Here is a 23,018-nt window from a genome sequence, read left to right as displayed (position 1 = left end):
CCTAGGCAAGCAAGGGATGCAGAGAACAGAAGAGATTATATACTTTCCACTATTTAATTTTGGGGAGTGGGATTAAGAGCCCTTGCAATGGAGACCACAGGCATATTGGGGTATGGTATTATGTTAGAATTACTTGAGGTATGTTTGGTTTACACACCAGGCTGCCTTTGGAGATGTTGCACAGCTCAGAGACCTTGGTTCCAGCTATGCCAGTGCATTAAACAGCACATAGGGATATCCCTGAGCACAGGAAAGAGTTGTCCATATTGTTGAATCCTTAAAATGGTTTGATGGCATCAGTTTGAATGGGGCCAATCTAGCTCTATCCCATGTCTTTCCTGGATATGTTTTACCACGGGCCAGGAACTTGTTTGGCCACGTTGTCATGGTTCAGGCATTCCCAGCAGACCACTTGCCATGATGTTTTGGAAGGCGAGAGGTTTTACTGGTACAGGTGCAGACTATTCCACGGCACTTGGCCTCAGTCCCAGGCAAGTTCTTTTGGGAGTGTTTGTTTATGGCTGCAGCTGTCAGTGCTGTGTTAACCTGGTGCTGTGCCACAGCTGATCAGTGTGCCCAAGGAACCCAAGCACTGTGATGCTGGAGTAGCTTCATTGCTTGTGTGAGCCAGAGCTTTAAAACAGCCATGTTCTTACCCAAAGAAACAGGCTTACTGTGTTTTTATGGACCTCATTCAGCAACTTCAAGTTGCGCTAGCAGCTTCTTGCTGGTATTCAGTGGAATGCTTCCCTCTCTTGGATATTTTGAGGCTCTGTATCGCTAATCAGCAGTGAGAGGAGTGCACAGATCTGAGAGGATTGTTCAATATCTTTTGTGCACCTGATGCTCTTACCATGTCTAATAATGTACAAGTCTGATCCTTCAAAGGTGGTAGTGGGAACTGAGGTCCCACCTTTATCGCGGGCTTCTACATTCCTAAAAAATAGGAGCTTTTGACATCTTCACAGCTCCTCTTTGCTGGCGGGCTGACCATTGAGCGCACATTCTTTGCAGACTGATATGTCTTTTGACTGAGCTACAAGCCTTTCTTTTCAGTACCTTACACTGTTTCAATACCCTGTTTGATGATTTTTCTTCTCATTATGTGCCTATAAAGGGAACAGTCCTCTATTTGTTCACTTTCTGTGGTGGATTTTTTCCCCTTTTATCTATAATCTAACATCTAGCAGAGGAAATAGCTTGCTGCAAGACCACGTAATAGGCCTGGAACCTCTGAGCCCCAGTGTGGTCCCAGGTGTCACCATTAAAGCACATGAGTGCTTTACTGTTGAGTTATCCTATTGGGAAAATCCTCTCCCAAGGGAAATTATAGAAGCCAATACTCAGGATGTTTAAAATGGGAATGAAAAGAACAGAAAGGAACGGAGTTACTTGATGTCCACAGAGCTTGTATGCCCCGGGAGATGTTTATTTCAGTACCTGATTTTTCTAATACATGATTTTGTCAAAGGAAATGTTGTGTGTGCCAGTCTAAAAAGCTTAAAAGACTTATACTAACTTCAGAATTTAGTGTCCTAAATAGCTGACTGTTTAGAAAAGAAATTTAATTTATAAGCCACTTACCAATGCATGCCATGAATCTGAATGGTTTCTTCTAATATGTTGAGAACAATAATGATTTTGCTAGCACTGGTTTTTTTGTTCTCAAGGACTAGATTCAAGACAAAGAAAGGAGCTGGAGGGAGAACAAAAGGTAATTCAGGTTGTCCCTGAGAGCACACAGAGAGACTCATATTCGTCCCGTTTGGTTTTAGACACGTGGTCTAGGGTTCTACATTAGAAATGTGGTTTTTGTAGGTTTCTTTTCTAGACAAGGACTGGGGAGAGATACTTCATACCTCTCTTTTAATTGACAATAGAGAGAGCTTAGGGAGGGTACAGCCCTCATTTCGGTATCTGAGGTTGACATAAGCCTTTGAGCTTAATTACTCTTTTTTTAATTTGTGGATGTCAGTTATGCAACAAACATGAATTAAATATTAGCTTGAACCATATTGGAACTACAAAAAAACTCCTGCAATACAATTCTAAAGCCTATTAAAATGTGTCTGTGCAATTAGTCTCCAAGCACACTGTTGTCTCCTCCTTTCTCACCCCCATCTTTTTATTTTTCCTCTTGTTTCATTTTTAAAGTCCTGCATGTACTCCTTCATTCAGGACTCATTAATTCTCCATGTCCTATAATGTGCCTGCAGCACTCTGGCATAATAAAATAACAGTGTGAAGTAATAGAATGCTGTTCCAACTTGCAGTAAGCAAAAGGCAAAATGTTGTCTCACTTCCATCCGAAATACAAGCAGTGCAGATTCATTTTGAATTAGCTGCCAACTGCTGAACACAGATACATTGAAGGACAGCCCCAGGCTGTTTTCAAACAGAAGTGCAGACTAAATGAATCCTTGCTTGGGATGCTTGGAGGCAGCTGGATGTATATTGCTTGCTCCTAGGCTTATGAAGAGTGACATGTTACACAGTTTTCACGCCCTTTCAAATATACATGGTGGCAAGTGACACTGATGTGACTTGCTGCTGAAAATACTGTGTGTTTTTATGGCCTGCATAGCACCTTAGCCAGCCCCTGGTATCACTTCCTCTTGGTCCCTGCCCAGAGCCAGACCAGTGGTGTGTACATTGCCCAGCAGCAGGAACAAGAAGGTCTCCTTCTCTGCTCATGTTGATGTCCAGGAGTTAGAAAGAGAAATTAAAATTTATCAGTCAGTAGAATTGCCTGTTAGGGCTTGATGTTATTCAGCGGTCTCAGATCTAGGGGGAGGTTAGCAAAGCTTGGGGAGAGGGATGTGCTGCTGATAGTGGGCACAAAGAACACAGAATTCACGGGCCACAAGGACATTTGGCAGAACTCACAAGATAAGGAAGAAACTAACAAAGCCAACTAATTTCAGCAACTGTGCTGAAGTCAGCTCTAACTGGGTAGAAAGCAGTTTTGTCAGGGGAGACCATGACCATCAGCTCCCAGCCCACAGACTCAAGGAACCCAGTGACTCAGGAGGCAGGCTGATCATTGGCATGGGAAGGAAGAGAATCATGTAGCCAGTCAAAGGTAGAATACTGCTCAGTAGCAGAACTCTGTGGCTGCTAGCCAATGAACCCTGATTCCTTTGCTTGCTAAAAGATATGAGTGCTGTGGAGCTTTGATGATCAGGGAGTCAGCCTGCTCTGGCCCATGCCAGCTCTCTGCTTTGCACAAACTAGACAAAAGAAATGGGAATACTTCATCTTGGTGTGTGAATTGGTGCTGCACAGGGGGCAGTGAGCCCACATTCAGGACAACAGTGTCATTACTGCCTCTGCCCTTCCCAGCTGCATAAGTGTCCTGGAGGTGACTGGTCGAGGGGTAGCACTTGATTCATGGGGGAGATGCTGTGGAGCAGCTCTGTATGGGTGCCTGAGAGTGGCTGCTAATGACCTAAACCTGTGGTCTCTGCCAGTGAGACAAAGATGTTTCCTTGCTCCTTGGCCTTATCAAAGTGGCTGGGAGTACAGGACTAGCAAAGAAGAGTGAGTGAGGAAGAGCTTCAAGCCCCCACCAGCAACTCTTTCCCCAGCATTGCCCAGATCTTTTCCAAAAACTATGAAAACCTCGTGGCTCTTGATGTTATTGGTGAATCCTTTTTCATGAAAAATATGAAAAATTCAGGTTGTGTCATCTTTCATTAGTCCAGCAGGATTGGCAAGAGCTGGGAGTCGCTCCTCATTATCTTCTCACCTAACCAGTAGTTTTGGCATCTGATCTGCAGAGTACTGAATGCAAAGCTGTGAAATATGGGGGTGACTGTAATGGCTTTTTTCTTCTGCAGAGATATGTCCATATTAAAATCAAAAACAGATACTATAGATATGTGGGGTTGTTGTCCTTTATTCCCTTGGTTGCCTGAGAGCCTAGAGTATGGGGGTATCCTGAGAATATGCTTAGATGGTATCTACTTCCACACAAATCTCTTGAGAGTCAAGGCTCATGCAGTTTCTTTAATTTAAAGCAATGTTGCAAACTTGCTGCAACTATTATGTAAAACAAGCATTTAGGTTTGAGTCCAAGAGCTGTGTCAGGGCTCCCCAAGCACTTTGCCTGCTCAGGGCACTGCAGGGCACACATGCCATGTGTTTATGGTGGCAAAGTGCCCTGGTGCATGGGGTCTGTTTTGGGAACCCCAGTAAGTGTGAGGGTAGAGGTTGCGTAGCTGTGACCTCCAGACCCAAAGACTCAAAGATCATAGGTAGGATAGGACCTCAACAGTGGAAATTATTTTTTTTCCTTAAATACTAAGTGATGGCAAGTTTGTTTTATCTTATTATTTCTGAATCTTCAGGACATAAATGGGCTATGTTTTAATCATCTTAGAATGGAATTTTCAGGAGATTGGGTTACATGCAGCCCAAAAAATTAATTTCAGTGTTGCTCAAAATACTTACCTGCTCTGATTTTCTCATAGATAATCCAGTATGCACTGAACTAGAACCAATGGCTGTATAGTTTTATTGAGATGTCTTCAAGAGGAAAAAGGTCTACTAAAGCAAAAAGCTTTGTCATCTAAATGTTTAAATTTTGACATTCTTTTTTTTCTTTTCTGACAGTCATGACTATAGAATTATAAAAATTCTGCTCATCAAATAGAGTTCTCTTAAAAAGAACTCCAAAAAACATAATCTGCAAAGCAACATAATCTGCAAAGCAGCATTTAGAGGACATAAAGTGAGGAAGGAGAGGAATTGAGTCAGTCTAGTAGACTTCTACTCCTAACCTGTGTCTGAAGCAGACAGTTTCTTCCTTATAGAGAGCCTTCTGAGCTTTTAATTTCACACCTAGTTAGGTAGCATGAATAATCCCTAGTTAAAACCATAGTTACTTTACTCATTCTACTTATATATTTTAAAAATTCACATGAGATGCTAGTGTTTCAGAAGCAGCATTCAAAACCTGTTCTAGTTATTCTTTTAGCATAAAAATAGTGCTAAATGGGCATTAAATTATTTCAATAAGCACAAAGTGTGTTCGTTTTGGTAAAATTTTCATTATGTCTTTTAGATTTAATACATTCTAATTAAAATTTTTGTCTTGCAGGTCTGAGTACAGCCGTATGTCCTCTACCAGCAGTGAGTATAACTTTGAGATTCTTTTTTAAAATGGATTATTGTATTTTCTTTTGTTCTGCTTGCTAATATTTATTAACCTGGTGTTATTGACAGAGTTCACTTTGACACATTAAAGCCCCCATTCCTTCTCTTCTTAGATCTATGTCTAGAAACAGTGTAGAAAATTAAACTGTTTAAGTGTTTATGACCAAAATACAAACCATGTGTAAAGTCCTAAACATTGGCGCTCACAAGGACACAAGGCAAAATGAGAACAAAATCTATAGACACTGTGTGCCAATGTGAATGGGCCCTCAGGCCAGAGGAGTTTGCAGTGATGAATGTCATTAGAGCTGGGAATGCAGGAATAATTGAATGTTTATTGTAAGCTGATGCCAACAAAGCACTTCAGAGCAATTCTAGTGAAGTTGGTTTTTTTTATTTCAGAGATGGTAGATGCTCTAGTAAGTGCCACAGTCTTTCTAGATATTTACAATGCCAGTTGATTTTCAGGTTATCCAAATGATAGAAGACTAATTCCTGTGTCTGTATTATTTTTTTCTTTATTTTACACCAATGCAAAATGATGATTTTTTTTAAGCAACAAGGAACACATTTTCACTCTATCTACTTCCTTAGTTGTAGAACACACTGCATCCACAGCACTTTGAAATGCAATAATGCTTATTCATGCATGACTGCTGGTGTCTCTCCTTGTCCAAGTGCAAAGTGATGTCTGTCTTCCTGATTCACACATAGGCGTGAGCTTTATTTATGCCAAGCAAGCACATCAAAAATTCCTAGATGACAAGTTGTGTTTTATAATCTGGATCTTTACGCACCATGAAAATAAGAGGGGAAGAAAGCTGTCAGTTTTTTTCTCACTCACACATTCTGGCTGAAGTGTGGAGAGGGTTATTTTCCATCTCCTGCGGTCTTCACTGAAGGGCTTTAATTGATTTCAACAAGAGCTGGATGAGACAGCATTCGTAATGTCTGACTCCTGAGCTGATGTGACTAGCAAGGAACTCAATGTCTTTCCTCCATCTGCTCAGTGTGTGTGTGTGTGTGTCTGAGAAAGAGAGAATTTAGTGCAGCTTTTTCCTAAAATTCTGTTGTTTAAATAGATTTCTGGATTCTCACCATCAGGCATAATTTTTGAAATGATTGGGAGGCAAAATCCAGGCAAATCAGCTTCTCTGTGATAGTGAAAGCATATTGGATTTGCCTGGTTACGCCACATGTGTGGCGTGCCACCCTCTCAGCTGACAATTTCAGATGATGGCTTGGGGAATATGCTGCCAACTTCCTCCACTTTTTGGGTGGTGTCTCATAGTTACTTGCTTAATGGAGGAAGATTACTTCAAAAGACAAGGTGCAAGTAGAGTATTTCTCATTTAAAAATTTGGTTTGGATCCCTTAAAAACTTGGCGTGACTGCTGCACATTTTACAAATAAAGGTACCAAATTATATTTGTAAGCCTTGGTTTAAATGAGATGTTTCTAAGGGGAATGAATCTTTTGTTACGTGGCAACTGCAGTGTGTCATGTTAACTTTGGTCTCCTCAGTGTCTTGCTGGCCACTGCTGTCCAGCATATGTGGCCACTGCAGTTGTGTTTCAACACCAGTAATTTGTCAGTACAAGGAGGTATTATCATTCCAGCAAAGACACACAAGTTCAAGAGACAGAAAAGGCTCCTTTCTCTCTTCTCCTTCCAAGGCAAATTATAGTGATACAGCTTCACAAGTAACAGTATTTAGCTTCACTTTTTGAGGGGTTTGTGTGGTTGGTTTGGTCAGACACTGCAACAGTAACAGAAGCAGTTACATAAAAGAATTTTGGTAAAATAGAAATACTTCCTTATCAGAGGCTGGTAGTGGGTATGTAATGCATTTTAAAAAAAAAAGATTGTTTGAGAAAAGAGATTGGAAAAAAAGGTGATTTTGACCTTTTAATTGCTTTGAGGAAAAGATTCAGTAAGTGGTATCATTCACAGTACAGAAAGCAGTCTAGTCAATGATGCTGTTAGGCCCTTGTGTAGCACAAAGTAAATGTTGTAAATTAAGAAGGAAAGAATCTCCACTACCTGCAGCTGCTTCGCCTGAAGCTCCTGTTTTAATGGAGTTTATCTAAACCAGAAGGATTACAGGCTAATTTGGTTTTACAGGGGTCTTATTTGGTGGTACCAGTGAGGCTCCAATTTCAGTGTTTAACAAATTAATGATCTTTTCACTTTCTGGATTAACTCCACTGGACAACAATTTTCCACAGACATGCCAAGAAAACGTTAATAAAGACTTAGCAGGTGAATCAACTGCAGCTTCTATCACAGCAGCTGAGCAAACTGCAGGACTTGGTACCAATGCAAAGTTGTGCAGGAATTCCAGACCCCCCAAGTCGGAAGTAAAACCTCATTGGCTGCTAAATGGCAGTGGCAAGATCATTCTGTGTTTATTTCTAGTACTTTTTTTCCCTGAGCACATGGCAGCAGCTATTGCGGTCAGTGTACTGCTTCAGCAGTTCAAAGCCCTGCCTGGTGGATTGGTTGGACCTTGGGTTTTAGGCAGCCTCTCACTTCTTTTCTTCTTTGCCCTTGTGTCCCAGCTTCAGACAACCAAAAACGCTTTTTACTGGCAGCATTCATCAAACATTTGTGGTTTTGTATAGCGGGTAATTTGGAGAAAAATACCAAAGTTTGCAGAGCATGTGTATTTCGGCAGGAAAATGCAGCAGATGCCTGCTGTGCGGGCTCTGGCTGTTGTCAGGGTGACTATGTGCCACTTTGCCTTGTCTTATTGAGTTGAGTAAAAAGGTCACAGAAACCTGTCTACAGGATGGTGCATCTGGAGGTATTACAGCTTTCAAAGGTTCAGCAGTGTGATTTCAGTGAGGAGAAATGCTTTTTTTTCTTTTTTACCTGAATGCTGGTGTGTGTAGTTACTTTTTCCTTTGTGCTTTCAGAGAAAGAGTACTTTGTCTTGTTGGGATGTTTTGCATATTGGCGTGCCCTTCATTAATCTAGGAAATGTATTTACCTTCTTTTCCCTCATATTTTCAATTACCTTTTCAATTATAGTTTTCATTTACCATTAGGGATCTCTAATTCTATATGGAAGAGAATTATGCTAGGCACTTTACACCCACAAAAGGGACCTTTACCTGAAGTACATAATGCCAAAATATAAAGACCATAAGTGGCATATGGATACAGACAGTCAGAATCACAAAGAAATAATTAATTAGTGTTGGTTGGCACAATAAACAACAGTCTCTGTACATCATAATTTTAATTATCTTCAGATTGCTTTGAGCTATGTGTTTCAGGGATGATTTTCAACTAGGGAGGAGGAGTTTTGATGGGGGCTGCTTATTGCTTCTTCTGCTTAATCTTTGCATTGATGATAATGGCTCTTCAGAAAGACCCAAGCCAGAAATGGACGTTTTGAAATATGATTTTTATCATTTGTAACTTTCACAAAGGATGAGAGGAAATGGCCTCAAATTGCACCAAGGGAAGTTTATAGTAGATATTAGGAAAAATTGCTTCACTGAAAATGTGGTCAGGCATTGGAACAGGCTGCCCGGGGAAGTGGTGGGGTCACCATCCCTGGAACTGTGTGGATGTAGCACTTGAGGATGTGATTTAGTGGTGAACAGGGTAGTGCTGGGTTAATGATTGGATTCAATAATCTTAGAGGTATTTTCCAACCTTAATGATTCTATGATTTGAATTATTCCACACCTAGTCAGCTGTGGAGCCAACATAACTAGGTTGTCTTAGAAATAATTGTGGAAGTGAATGATTTTTTTTTTTCTTAACCATTTTTAGACTGGTAGTCAGGTAGCTACGTGGATACACATTTGTACTGGTCCAGCTAAGTTGCTAAATGAAATATAAAACCGGTCCTATGGGATAAGTTGCACGTTTCTGGAAGATTTTAGAGCATTTGAAGTTGTAGAACCCTGTAGCTGGCAGCAGTTCAGGCTGTGCTTCTCAGTGAGGTAAAGGGCTTGTCACTCACCTGCTTTGCAGTTGGAAAGCTGATAATGTACCTTCCCCTGGTCCCCTGCCTTTCCTTTAGCAGCTAGGAAACAATTGAGTCCTTCATATTCATGTGAGGGTGTTCATATTCTTTTGTGTCAAACCTGAGAGCTGCGGTATTAAAATTTTTATTTCTATGTTGCACATACCCCCGTTCCTGACCCATGGAATTTCGCCCACTTTCTGGTTCTAGAAATTGAGCATAAGAAAGCTTGTTTTGGCAGATATAAAATATGTGGGTTACTGCACGTGTTTCTTTTTAATAAATGCTCTGAGATTCTGTTCCTATGTTGGTATAAATTCAGATCTTTGTTTGGGGATTTGGTGAAGCTTTGGTCAACATTTTGTCAGTGTCATCTGCATCAGCTCCCCAGGCTTGTGACCCTGTGGGAAGCCCACACTGGAGTAGGCTCCTGCCAGAACCTGCAGAGACTTGCAGAGAGGAGCCCATGCTGGGGCAGGTTTGCTGGCAGGGCTTGTGAGCCCTTGGGGGGCCCATACTGGAGCCTGCTTCTGAAAGCCTGCACCCCACTGAAGGAACCCATGCTGGAGCAGTTTGTGAAGAACTGCAGCCTGTGGGAAGGACTCATGTTAGAGAAGTTCATGGAGGACTCTCCCCCATGGGAGGGACCCCACCCTGGAGCAGGGGTAGGACTCCTCTCCCTGAGAAGGAAGAAGCAGCAGAAACACTTATGAACTGACTGTAACCCCCATTTCCCATCCCTATGTGCCACTGCAGGGAAGGAGGTGGAGAAGTGGGAGTCAATTCCAGGAAGGAGGGAGGGGTGGGGGGAAGCAGTTTTTAAGATTTGTTTTACTTCTCATTATCCTACTTTGATTCTGATTGATTAAATTTGGAAATTTAACTAATTTCCCAAAATCACGTCTGTTTTACTCATTACAGTAGTTGGTGACTGGTCTCTCCCTGTCCTCATGAACCTTTCATTAAATTTTCTCTCCCCTGCCCAGCTGAGGAAGGGAGCAATAATGTGGTTTTGGTGGGTACCTGGTGTCCAGCCAAGGTCAACCTGTCACAAGATGCCTTGTAACAAAAGCACAGGGAGAAATGGCTTCCTGTTACTTGTGTATCATTTCAAAATCTGTCTTCAGTGAACTGTTAAAGGTGATGAAAACTAACCAGCAGCAGGAAGGGGAGTGGGTCTAGTTTTGGCTTTGAAAAATCTGTCACGAAGCTTGAATTTCATAATATAGTTGCCTGCTTTAAGTTAGGTTAGTTCTAACTGATTCTGACCCAGGCACTGCTGGACTGGCTATCTTTAAAGTCTATTTCTCCAAACAATGTAATTTAATAAGTGTAAGGATATAATTATATATTTTATTGCTATACAAAGATACACTGTGGTATATTGTTTCTTATTTCCATAGAGAACAGAGGTGCTTTTGCAATGGCTGGCAATAAGCTGTATTAAATATAATTATAAAAACAATTTACAGCAGGCTTGCCAGCATCATACTGCATTTCCAGAAGGTGTTATTATAAAAGGAAGACTAATTAAGGTATGAGGAAAAATGCAAGAGGAAATTGGACTCGAACCATGTAGAGTCTTCGCCTGCAGCATCTGTCAGTGTTGCAAATTCAGGTGTTTTACATGGTAATGATATCTGAAGTGTCAGCTCCTGTGGAAAATAAAGCTGTGGAAAATATAATACATCTTCTGCATATCTTTCCTGGCTCATGTTAGGATGCCAGGGGTAAAATGCAATGCTGCTTCCTACTGTGGCACGGTGAAGAAGGAAAATGTCACTGGTACGTGCAACCTAGCAGTCTTTGGCTGTGCAAAACATTAATGTAGCTGCTTGTCATCAGATTCCACTGTGATGAAGGACCAAATGCTTGCATACAGGATAGAAAAGTACAGTACTGATCCACAGAGAGTTGAGCTTGGAAGGCACCTCTAGAGATGAGGCACAACCATGTGTAAGGACATGCACAAAAGAGTGCGTGAAGTTTGAAATCAAACCTAGATTTGATTTTTGCATTCCAAGTGGCATTGGCCACAAACATAGCATTGCCCTTGCTAAGACTGAAGTTCCTGTTCAAGTTTGTCTGGCTTGGAGTAACTTGTGTATCTCTGGTTTTTGTTAAAATTCAGAGTTTCACTCTTCAGGATCATTTAGCATGCACCAAGCTGTATGTCCCATGGCTTAATTACCTTCTACTGGCGTGGTGCTAGCTTGGGATTTCTGTATCAAGGATGTGCAAGTGTACCCTAAACAGTTACTGGACCAGAGTTATCCAAACATTGTTTGCAGTTGTTTTGTATACTCTTTTCTGACCACATCCATTAAGGTTTTTATTTTTTTTCTTGTCATACTGATACAGCAGATGAAAACTGGACTAGTTATTAAAAAAGAATAATGTGTATGGATGACAATGTAAATGTTTTTCTAGCTCCTTTTTTTAAGCCCACATGGTCATAATCAAAACCATGTAACCAAACACATCCTCATTTTTAATAATCCAAGCATATTTCAGAAGCATAGGGAATCTTTGGTAGACACTGAGCTATCGAGTGCCATACAGTTGTAGTAAAATCTTACAGGAAATATGTCAGAGAAAGTTAAATTGGATTATTTGGTGATGTGGGTTAAATTTCCCCCTGTGGAAGTGTTACTGCTGCTGTCCCAGAAAACCACAAGGAGCTAGGTAACCATTTAGTGGGCGTTTTAACCCTGAGAAATGTGTTGCTGGAAAGATTTTGGCACTCTAAGTTCAGCTGGTACAATGATGAGAATGATCTGGAAATTGTTGCTATGTCTGTCTGAACTGTTAAAGCCCAAAGAGGGAAGCTAAAAAAATAAATCTGTCCCATGGCAACTCCTGACTCTGAGGCACTAGTTGGGGTAGAACCGGAAAAGCCATCTGAGTCACTGAGTCAAATAACAAAACACTTGTGAAGGCTGAAGCTATTAAGGCAGTTTCTACTAAATGTTGCCAATGCCAACAGTTACTTTCCTCATGGCCACGGTACATTATCATAGGATACTTTCTTTCATATGAACTTTTAAAAACAAATAAATGGCATTTGTTTATGCATGCTTAGTGGAAACTGGGTCATTTGGTAATAGTGCATGCCATATTCTAAAGCAGTAGATGTCCTCTGCTGCCTTGTTTTTGTTGGTACAACACTTGTTGTTTCGTAGTTTAGGGAAAAGAAATTGTATCTACAGTTTATGAAACATAAATGAAATGTTTACCATGTGACTCCTGGCTGCCATCATAAGGGACCAGGATGGAGCACGGACAACAAAGCATGTTTTCTATTCCTGCCTCCCTTTTCCATCAGCTGGTAGGGGGTAGATCTTTTGAGCCACACACTACTGTCAGCTGGAAGGATTATGAGATTCAAACTAATTTTCCACTACTGCCAAGTCCAAATGGCTCCTTTGCTGTGATGCTGGTATTGTTCATTGTCTACAGAGACACAAACATGGCAATGCTCAGCCATGCCTCAGGGTTTGATCCCATATTGTCTTGGTTGTGTCTTTAGTGTAGATGTTTTGGTGTGACTTCTGCCTCCTCTCTGACTGGCTTTCCTTGCCACATCTTTGTGATACCAGGAAGATTTGTGCAAAAGCACAGACTGATTAAAAAAGATCTGTCTGAAAATTAGCAATTTTAGCCAAACTAGTTTTCTGACTGCCACCAGAAGACACAATCCTTATTATTCCTGAACTCTGAGAGTTTCTTTTCAGTATGTTCAGCATGCTCTTTCAACTTGCATCTAGACCTGACACATGGGAAGCACTGGAAACACTTAGCTGAGAATAGTAGGGGGAAGAGTGCCAGCAGTAAAGTCTTAAATTGTCTTAAGCCCATTATAAAATCACACTTTCAGTTAACTAAAGTACATTGTGTGTGGTATGGAGCTCATTGTTGGACTGAATTTTTTAGCTGCTCAAGTGTGCGGTGTTTTTTTGGTTTTGTTTAAGGCAGTGTTCTTTCTGCCCTTTTATAAAAATATTTTTGAGAATCTCAGCTTTTCACAGGAGTGGAATTTTAAAAAAACACAATGCCTGTAATCAGAGGACTTTGGAAATCATGGTGTTGGATGCAGGTTTTTTACAGCTTTGGATTTACTAGTGGTTGCTGATGGGAGTTTTATTATGTAGTAATTTATTTATGTAGTAATTGAATTGCACACACAACTTGTAATTGAATTACACATTGCTGCTCTCTACAGAATCTAGTATTTATACCAAATATCAGTGTCTGGGCTCTTGCCAAGAACTATGATCTTTATCTGTGGTTGAGGAGAGTATTGAAGACTTCAGTGCTCTTCAGAGGATAAGTAGATGATAAGGCTGTTGGGTTTTTAAATTGAAATTTGGATTATTTCTAATGATGTAACATAATGTTCAGCGTATTTTGAGGGAGGAGGACACTAGGCAGCCAAAATAAAGAGCTCATTGAGAAGCCCAGAGCATTGGCAGAAAAATCACTATCTTACAGGTTGTCTGTAAGGAATTGCCAAGCAGCTTACTTACTTGTAACCATCAGTTACATCAGGGTGTGAAAGCACCCACTGTAGGTTCCTAAGTTTGTTTGCATGAAGACCCCATACACTTTCTTCTCAGAGCTGGGAGTCCTTTTTTCATTGGATGCTTAATATACAATAAGCACAGCCTCTGCTTTGAAATGCCTCCAGGCTCCATAAAGCCTGGGTGGAATACACGCACCCAGTGAAAAGTGTCAGGGACATGGGATTACGCATCGAGAAACACAATATGGCATTCTCATCCTTTTTTTTTTCAGCCTGTTTCTGAAGGGAAACATGATGTGAACTTGTGCCATCTTTCTTCACAAAGACTCTAACTTCCCACATTCCTCAGGTTTCATTGGAACTGAATGAAATACACCGGGACAAGAGGAAGAAAAAATACTAATATGAGCTAGTTAGAACCCCTTTTCTTAACCTACAGCTGGACAGTCAGCCCACAGGCAGGCAACACACACATCCTTTTATACCAAGCATGAACTGTTCCTTAGCTACCAGGTAGTGAGGGAATAAGTGAGAAATTTGCAGTAATGTGAATGAAGAGATGAGGGAAATGGGGGCTGAGAACGTATCTGTGACCTAAGGGGTGACTGACTCTGTGCCTTGGTATGAACAGTTAGCAGCCTGACTAAAGCAGTCAGAGAAATTTCCTGTAGAGGATATAATGGAAGACGTGATAATCATGCAGTTCAAAATGTTTTCTTCCATAACGCTTACCACAAAACTACTTCTCTTTTGTGGTCAAGGAGTACAGCAGGATAATGCACTAGAACAAGGTAATGCATGTAGGCCCACACAGATGAGGCACCCAAGGTGGGAGTGCATACATTGCAGAGTGATGGACCTTACCTGAGGTTTGACTCTGCTTCTCACCTTGGGCCACAAAAGGAGCCCAGGACAGCCAGACGTGTTCTGGAGGGACATCCATCAGGTCCATAACCTTCCATGGGAGGACTCTGTGCCACAAAAGTTGTGATTCCCATGAAGGAGAGGATGGTCACGTGGCTCTGAAGAGGCCTGAGATGGCACCACAGACCATCTGATTGCAAATGGAAGAGGGAGTGCCAGGGATTGTTACATTATCATTTTAAGAAATGTAGCTGCTCAAGCACCCAGGCCAACTAAAGGGAAGGCAGCAGGAGTGCATGGAGAGGTGAAGGATGTGAGATGACCCCTTTCAAGAGCAGCTTAAACTGATCATGAAAATTATCCTTAGGCAGGTCAGGAGAAGATAAGTCCTCCCAGGTGAGGGAGGGATGAAAGTTCACTGGAGCTGGAGCACAGTGGGGAGTTTCAGCAAGAGTTTTACCATCTAACAGCAAAGGTACCACGTTTAGATCTGCCATTGCCTTTGCTTGATCATGCAGGGCCTCTGTGGGCATTGAGTGTTGGTTGTTGACACGATTCATTCCCTCAGGATTGGCTGCAGTGCTGTACACTAAGGGTAATAATGACTTCTCTTAAGACTGTTCATATTAATGTACCAGAGAAGGCTTTTTATCTCCATCAGAGAGATAATGGGCCTAATTTTGTGTGCTTTTTTTAGCTCAGGGTTTTTTTGTTACTGTTCTACAGCTACTGGAGGACCAGATTGACCATTTTGCTGTGCTTGTCTGCGTGCTGGTCTTCTGTGCATTGTCTATGCTTCCTTAGTACAGATGGAGGAGTGAGAATTGTAGAACATTCAACTGCAATTCCTTAGGAAAATGATGCTCTGAGAGGAGTGTGAAAGAGGTTTCTCCTCTTGGCACTGTGCTGCACCCCTTTCTTCTTGCTTCTGAACATCCTTCCTGAGTTTGAGGAGGTGTGCAAAGCAGGGCATGCTGAGAAGCACATAATCCAGCAGCCCTGCATTTGTCAGATGCTATTAAACAGCAGGGAAAGAGAATGGAGGAGTTGGTGAATCTGTCACATCCTGCTTGTTCAAAAGGTTATTGATGCTGCATAACTCATCAAAGCATGACCGACCTGGCGATGGGTTCTGCTGCCAGAGGTGTCCAGTTACTGCTTCTGTTGCAGCTGCCCATAAAGTGATGATCCTTGTTTATGAAAATAGCCTCTTGACTTTGTGTCTGGCCGTGAGCCTTTCCATTAGTACACGCCAAAGGATCACTCTCGCCTTGGACTCAGATAAAATGTGAAGGTCCTCTTCAATGAGAAATGCTACCGTTTTGACATTTCCTTGTGTTTTCAATGTGATTGAAGTAGAAAAGTACTGATACTTTCTGTGCAATAGTAATCCTGTGAAATTTTAATTGAAATATTATCATGCCTTTTCTTCTGCCATTATTTATACAGTGTTTGGGATTATTTTACATTCCCACAGTTGAAATATTTTGATTGATTAACAGTGAAAAAATACGCTGTTTTGTAATGTTTTGTTTTGAATTATTTCATTACTTCCTAATAGCAGTAATTTCTTGATAATTAAGTACTGCTTGATGAGAGTTGCAGTTCAGAACTTGGCAAATTCACTCTGAACCTGTCCCGTTGCCCAATTTACATCTCTGGTACTGCATCATGCAGTTTGGTCAAATGAAATTTGAAGTCTTGCTGCCTGTTGTAGCGATAGAGGAATCTGGTCTGTATGGCATAAGACATGTTCAGGTGTTGATTCTCATGAAGCAGCATGCTGCAGTGGAAAAAATGGAAGTTTCTGTTCCAGTGTTCTAATTCTCAATGCAATATTGATCGTCAGCAAAAAAAACAAACAAAAAATTATCAAGTATTTTTAGGTTGGCTATTTCCTCTGTGTTTCCTGGATAGAAGATTGAAAATGTACGTGGCTAGAAAATTGAAAATATCTGTCATAGTTTGGAAATGCTCTTTCACGTACCCAAACTAGGATCAGGAACCAGTCTGCCTAAAATCTTGCTTCATTATAAATTCAATTCTCTCTTACAAAACGCACCAGGTTTCCTTGGCCCTGTAGGTAACTCTTCATTAAATAACTCCTGGTAAGTCTGAGAGGTCTTTAGGTTCACCCTTTCATCAGCACAGGGTGAGAAGAGACATTTTTGGGAGACAGGTATTTATATCCTTCCTAAGCTCTGCTGTGGGAATAGTTTAGTCCACTGGAGAAACATGGAAAATCAGATCTAATCAAGACTGCTGAAGGCAGTGACTTCTGAAATAAAATAGTTGGAACACTGGCTTGGGAAGGAATGGCTCTTTGCCCACGCCATCTCCAGAGGAAATGCAGCCTAGGTATGCCATGGTTTTAAAGAGGGACCAGACTGCCAGGTCATTTTGCTTGAGCAAGGTGTGCAAGAGACCTAGGGCCCAAAAGCAAATGAAAGAGGGAGACTTCTCTAACCTAGGATTATCCAGGTGGTGTAGAAGAAAACTCTAGGGACATTTTGCCTCTTGTGTGGGTTAAAGTTAAATGCGTTCATACTGTAGGGAGAAGGAGTGTTAGATCCAGTTCTCCATATCTGCAGATGAGTCTGGCTGCTTCCCAGCTGCTGGGGTTGCTATCCTCACTTTACACCCACTTGAGCCTGCCTTGGGTCAGGAGCCCTGCTTTCCCAGCCCGCAAGAGTGATACCTGAGTCCTTATGTCACCTCTCAGGGGTGGTGGCTGCCCCTCCAGCCACTTAACTCATTGCTATCCACTTCACCCATGGGTATTTGTGTCACTAGATTATAGAATCATAAGGTTATTTAAGTTGGAAAAGACCTCTAAGATCATCAAGTCCAACCATTAACCAATCACTGTCAAATTCACTGCTAAGCCATGTCACCACATGCCACATCTACCTGTCCTTCAAATACCTCCAGGGATGGGAACTCCACCACTTCCATGGGCAGCCTGTTCCAAAGCCTGACAACACTTTTGGTGAAGAGATTGTTCCTGATATCCATTCTGAGCCTCCTCTGGTGCAACTTAAGGCCATTTCCTCTTGTCTGATCACTTGTCATTTCTGAGGAGAGACCGACCCCCACCTGGCTACACCCTCCTTTCAGGCAGTTGTCAAGGTCAACCCTGAGGCTCCTTTTCTCCAGGCTAAACATCCCCAGCTCCCTCAGCTGCTTCTCATCAGATCTCTTCCCTACACCTTTCACCAGCCCTGGTTCTCATAGCCACCCACCCAGGCAGCTCTGGATGCCAAGAGGGTTGTCCTCTGCAGGTGCTGCTGTTCCCTACAGAGTGAGAGTGCATGAAAAAAATGAGGAAGGCAAGTTCATTCTCCACAGGTTTTTCAGAGGTGGATACCTCTCCCCATGCACACAGCAGGGGATGTAGACAACTGGGATAGACAGGTAGATACCTGTCCTGTTTGTCCCCAAGCCCAGGCAGCTTCAGTTTCAGAGAAGTCACCAAAATGAGGTAGTTGGCACAGGCAGACTTGACAGGATGCACTGCTTTCTTTCAGATTGTCTTACTGATGAAAATGTCCTGGTTTCTTGGAAAAAAAAGGAGGGCAGGAAGTACCACAGTGCTGGACTGCCATTCTGCTTTGCAGGACTTCCTTTTATCTCTGTTCAGCAATATTGCATCAGCAAAAATGTAAAAACAGTATGTAGACAAGGACCTATACAATCATAAAATATCAGGGCAACCTTCCATTCCCAGCTTTAAGAAGTGTAACAGCTCCACAGCATTTGGACTGACTGCTTTAACCTCTCATGGGTGGTTAATACTGCCTAGCAGAGGAGTAAAAAGTTTAGAACTGTAAAATACTCTTTCAATCCTAGTAGTAATTACCTCTTAGCAAAGTTAGTGCTTTGCCAACTCTAAGGGACCTAATCCCCTTCTGTCACAGGAAGAGAAAAAATGTAATAGCTGTGAGAACTGTGATGCTTATTTTCAAATTGATGCCTCAGCATTTTGATATTTTCTGTGGGATTAACTAGTAACAGAGGAAGGCTAATACATATGCAGAGTTTTCACTTGCTTCTGTAACAGTTTGCCCCGGGACAAATTGAACTGTGTCATGAGAAATGGTGTTGTTTCCCCTTCTTCTTTGTCAGATGAAGGAAAAAGACTAGTTTGCAACATAGAAACAATTTGCAACTTATTGTCATTTCAGGGAACGTTTCTCCTTGCCTCATATTTCTGCTTAAGTTTCTCTTCTTCTTACCCAAGCATACAGGGCTGCCATTTTAGAAGCACAGAAGCCACATAATGAAACATGAAAAAGCATCTGTGCTAACATAAAATAGAACTGAAGCTCTTTCTGTACTGATCTGTTGCATTCACATAGTTACTGCTAGCTCAAAAATAAGAGATGATTTTCTCTGCTCTGTATAACTCTGGCTCCTAAGGATGGCTTTGTGCTGTGCCTCTGAGGCTGGTTCTGCAAGCATCTGGTGCTGATGGGCACAGGCAGCGACGGCTGCAGAATACTAATGCTGCCACTGGCTCCCGGAAGGCTCCACTTCTGAAAAATGCTTTAGCCATTCAGTGTCCATGCACCATGCTGAGCAACAGGAGGGTAGGAAAGCCGGGCTCAGGGACTTTTTTTTTTTTTCATGCAGAGAAAGAAGCTGACAGCAACGATGGCTCTGTGCTTCACATTGTTTTGCCCAGGCTTCTTTCAGAGCTGCAGTCATTTATATGCATAAATATCAAGCCTGTCGCTTGTTGCAGCCTTTGATAGCGTTTGTGTAACAAAGGAATCAGAGGGAAAAAAGCTGAACATCTTCTATTCCAGTCTTAGAAAATGAATGACTGCATAGTTATCAGGGTTCAGGTTTTATTAAATCACTATCCTCTGCAATTTGTTTTCCTTCCTGTTCTGCTGTCTGATGTATAGGACCACAGGAGGACCTCCCCCCACACCCCTTTTGTCTGTCTCCCACACTGTGACTACCCACAGGGGGTATCTCAAAGAATTACCTACCAGTAATGATTGCCACAGCAAAGCCTGTTGCCACATACTGATACCGTTTTTTTTTTTGCTTCAATTTTTTTTCTTCCATTAGCCATCTGACAAAGTCACTTCATTTCACCCATTTTATGCAAAGATACAAGAACTCTGCTGTAATTTTATTTTTGATTACTTACTTGGTTTTTCTTTATCTCCCCTAGGCAAGATGCATGCTTGCTATTTGCTCTGCATACCGTATCTTTCTGCAGCTACTAAATTGATGCCGACATTGTGTTTACCAGTCATCTCTGTCTGCAAAGCTATGCAGTTGCATCTAAATTTTCTCTGGGTCTTGCAGCTATTCTGTATTGAAAGACAACTAAAATATACTACTCGCAAAAAGCTGCTTTTCCATTAAAGCAATTGGTGAAGTATCACAAGAATGTTGTTCTGATGCCAGGAGGGAGGAGGGAGAGGTTTGTACTGATTGCTAATAGGAGGGGGAATAGCCTTTGAGACAATCCCCTTATTAAATGTGGTCTGCACAATGAAAAGCTTGAGAAGCCTTTCTAAGGCTTCTCACATTTAGGCTTTGTGCCCAAGCACAGGGTCTCAGACATGGAGGTGATTTCAGAATACCACACAAGGGGAGCCATTTCAGCAAAAATATCAAGGTTACTTGATTAATTTATTAAACTGTCTTGGATCACCATGCCTCTTTATTGGCATGTAACTCCAGCAGAACAGAAGTAACAATTTCTCCCTAGACTTCTCACCAGCCATTGCTCTGCTGGGCTATCAAAGAAGTTTCAGGGACAAACAAGAGATAGGACACGAACTTTGCCAAGGTTAACATTGCCCTGTGAACATTGCCAAAGTTAACTAGAGGTTTCTTTTTCCCCCTGAGTAAATGTAATTTTTTGTGCCTCCTCCCTTTACAAGTCTTCCCTAATCTTAAGAAAACCTTGAAGCAATAGTATTATAGTCTTGATAGTATGAAGATAAAAACAGTGCAGGATTTGTAGGGCCAAGTAATATATTTTCCTAAAGAAGGACCTGTGTGCCTGGTGAAGGCTTGTCTGCTTTTTTTTTTTTTCCTCAGCTGTATCAGTTGGTCGAATAAAAGATATTACCTTTCCCTACAAATGTTGCCTTACTTATTAGAACAGTTGCCCCCAGGACGTAAAACAAATGTGTGTAGAACTCCAGTGTCAGGGTGATAGAGTTCAATGGTGTGATTTCCGTGCCCTGAGCCAATTGGCAAAAATGAAAATGAGGTGGGATGAACACTCTCCACTTTTACCATTCTGCACATCATTAATGTCCCTTACACCCCCACTCTACATCAGTATTTTTGTCTTTCTTACCTCTCAACTGTATGAGAACTAACACAGAAATGCATGTTGAGTAGCATCTTTTGGATGCTGTCTCAGAGGACCAACAACTCTTATGGAATGCTTGACGAAAATTTTCTCTGCCTTCTGATTATTTTCTTGGTTGCTATATCTCTGTACTTTTTTGTTGTTGTTTATTACAAGTGAGATTCTGAGAGATGAAGAAAAAGAAAATCCCACTGTGACTAAGTAGACTGTTTCTCTTTTAAGGATCACGTAAGTGTTATCGACTTGGTTGCAAATCTTAAAGGACTTTTTTTTTAATATTTCAGGTGAACTTTCTGTGGAAGGCATACAAGATCCATTCCTTGTTAGTGTACATATTATCACAGATCCAGGTGAATCCAAGACTCTTCAGCAGGCCATTGATAAGCTTCTAGCCTGGATCCATCCAGACCTCCAGCTGTTTCGGGTCTCAGAAAGACGAGTGCCCAGGAAGCGCAGGAAGCCGGTCAAGGCTGGTGTTTCTCAGCCAGCCCTTGCTGTCATTCTGTTCCTGCAGGAGGAGTATGGAGAAGAGCCCATCTTGCAGCTCCATGAAACTTTTCAGCGGCCACCTTGGCATTACCATCACACAGAGCTAATGCATGGGAAATTCCTCCCTTACATGCCATGCAGCCAAGACTTTTACACTTTGGCTCCAGAGACTCCTCTGTGGGCCATTCGCCCAGTGCACTACGGGAAAGAAATGATCCGCTTCACCATATACTGCAGGAACGAAAATTTTGTGGACATTTTGAAACTGTATGAGTTAATACTGAAAAGGCCAATGTGTCAGAAAAAAGCAGACTTTTGTGTTTTTCCCGTCTATTCTAACATGGAAATAGACATTCAGTTTTCTTTAAAAAAACTCCCAAAGGGACAAGTTCCAGTGAGGACAGAATCAGCCGTGCTGGAGTTCAGAGTAAAAGATGTGGGGCAGCTTGTACCTCTCTTGCCCAACCCTTGCAGCCCCATCAGTGAAGGCAGGTGGCAGACAGAAGACCACGATGGAAATAGGATCCTTTTGCAGGTAAGCTCAGCGAAATAAAAGGACATTTCTTGGCTTTGTGCAGGAAAGTTTAACCTGCATTAACAGTTGCTGACTGGTTAGTTGGTTTTTTGCTCTCTCCTTGGAGCAAGAGCCAGGACAGTAGCGCTGAAGAAGGAATTTGAAATCCCTTGCTGTGTTGTGTAACTGATCACAAAAGCAGTGAATGATGTTATCCAACTCTCAGTCAACCTTGGTTTATGCTAAGAGTGATGTGAGATGAGACAGCTGTTTAAAAAAATGAGGAGAGAAGGAATTATGAGCCCAAGTGGAGAAATCATGGCTGGTGAGTGAATTTTTATAAGAAATATGGGCACAGATCTGACAGGGAGTTTTAAAATAGCCCTCAGTTATGAGACTTTTATGGAACACAAGCAGAGGTTCTAATGGTACTCATTATTTTCTAGCATCACTGGGTGACAAACTACATCTCTCTTTTGTGCAGTAATTATCAGAATGAAGAGAGGGGTGATGAAGGAAAAGAAATGCACCCTGAAGAGCAGCCTGAGACATTCCCACAGACTCTTATTGAGCTAATCTCAAGTGCTCATAACCGAATCCTGAGAGTTTTGTTTGTTAGGGCATCTGTAGGTACCATATCTGGCCAATATATCAGCATGCTCTGCTCCATTACACCACATCCAAGGGACATTAAAGGATAAGCAGCAAACTCTTAATAGCTGCCTGCCCTGCAGAGGGTTATCTGTGGCAATCCACAGCCAGGTTAATGTGCATTCTTGCACTGCAGAGGTATTTATTGCTGCTTACATTCAAATCAAGGAGCACAGTCCCTCACATTTATAAGGCTGTTTTTCGATTTCAAAGGGTGTTCTTTTGGAGTGAATTTCATTCATGTGGCTCGTCCAGTTGTCTGACCTTGTTTCTGAGGAAGATGCCTTGTGGGTGCCATCCTTTCACCATACAGACCTGCCAGCACACAGAGAGCTGTGTACAACCCTCTGTAGCACAGTGCCTCTGGGTTTGTAGTTCCTGGGTCTGAAATTCCAGGTACAGAGGATATCTCTGCTCTGCTGAGTCACATCCAGGTGGTAGTGGAACCTTTAGATTCTGCTTTGCAGATGCTACCCTCAGAGAAATCCCATGC

General features: G+C 41.8%; 1 protein-coding gene across 1 annotated transcript in view; it reads left to right on the top strand.

Moving 5' to 3' along the window:
* The window catches only part of FAM124A (family with sequence similarity 124 member A), a 40,624-nt gene that overhangs the window by 5,753 nt on the left and 11,853 nt on the right, over positions 1–23,018 (top strand). Inside the window, exons 2-3 of the mRNA XM_066177446.1 lie at positions 5,102–5,133; positions 21,156–21,895. Of these exons, the coding sequence (XP_066033543.1) occupies positions 5,102–5,133; positions 21,156–21,895 (772 nt within the window). The remainder of the gene's footprint in view (positions 1–5,101; positions 5,134–21,155; positions 21,896–23,018) is intronic.

The sequence above is a fragment of the Chamaea fasciata genome, unplaced genomic scaffold, assembly GCF_029207755.1.
Source record: "Chamaea fasciata isolate MVZ Bird 193981 ecotype frontalis unplaced genomic scaffold, bChaFas1.0.hap1 SCAF_2, whole genome shotgun sequence".
NCBI classification, from domain to species: domain Eukaryota; kingdom Metazoa; phylum Chordata; class Aves; order Passeriformes; family Sylviidae; genus Chamaea; species Chamaea fasciata.
This window is presented reverse-complemented; position numbering and strand designations above follow the sequence as displayed.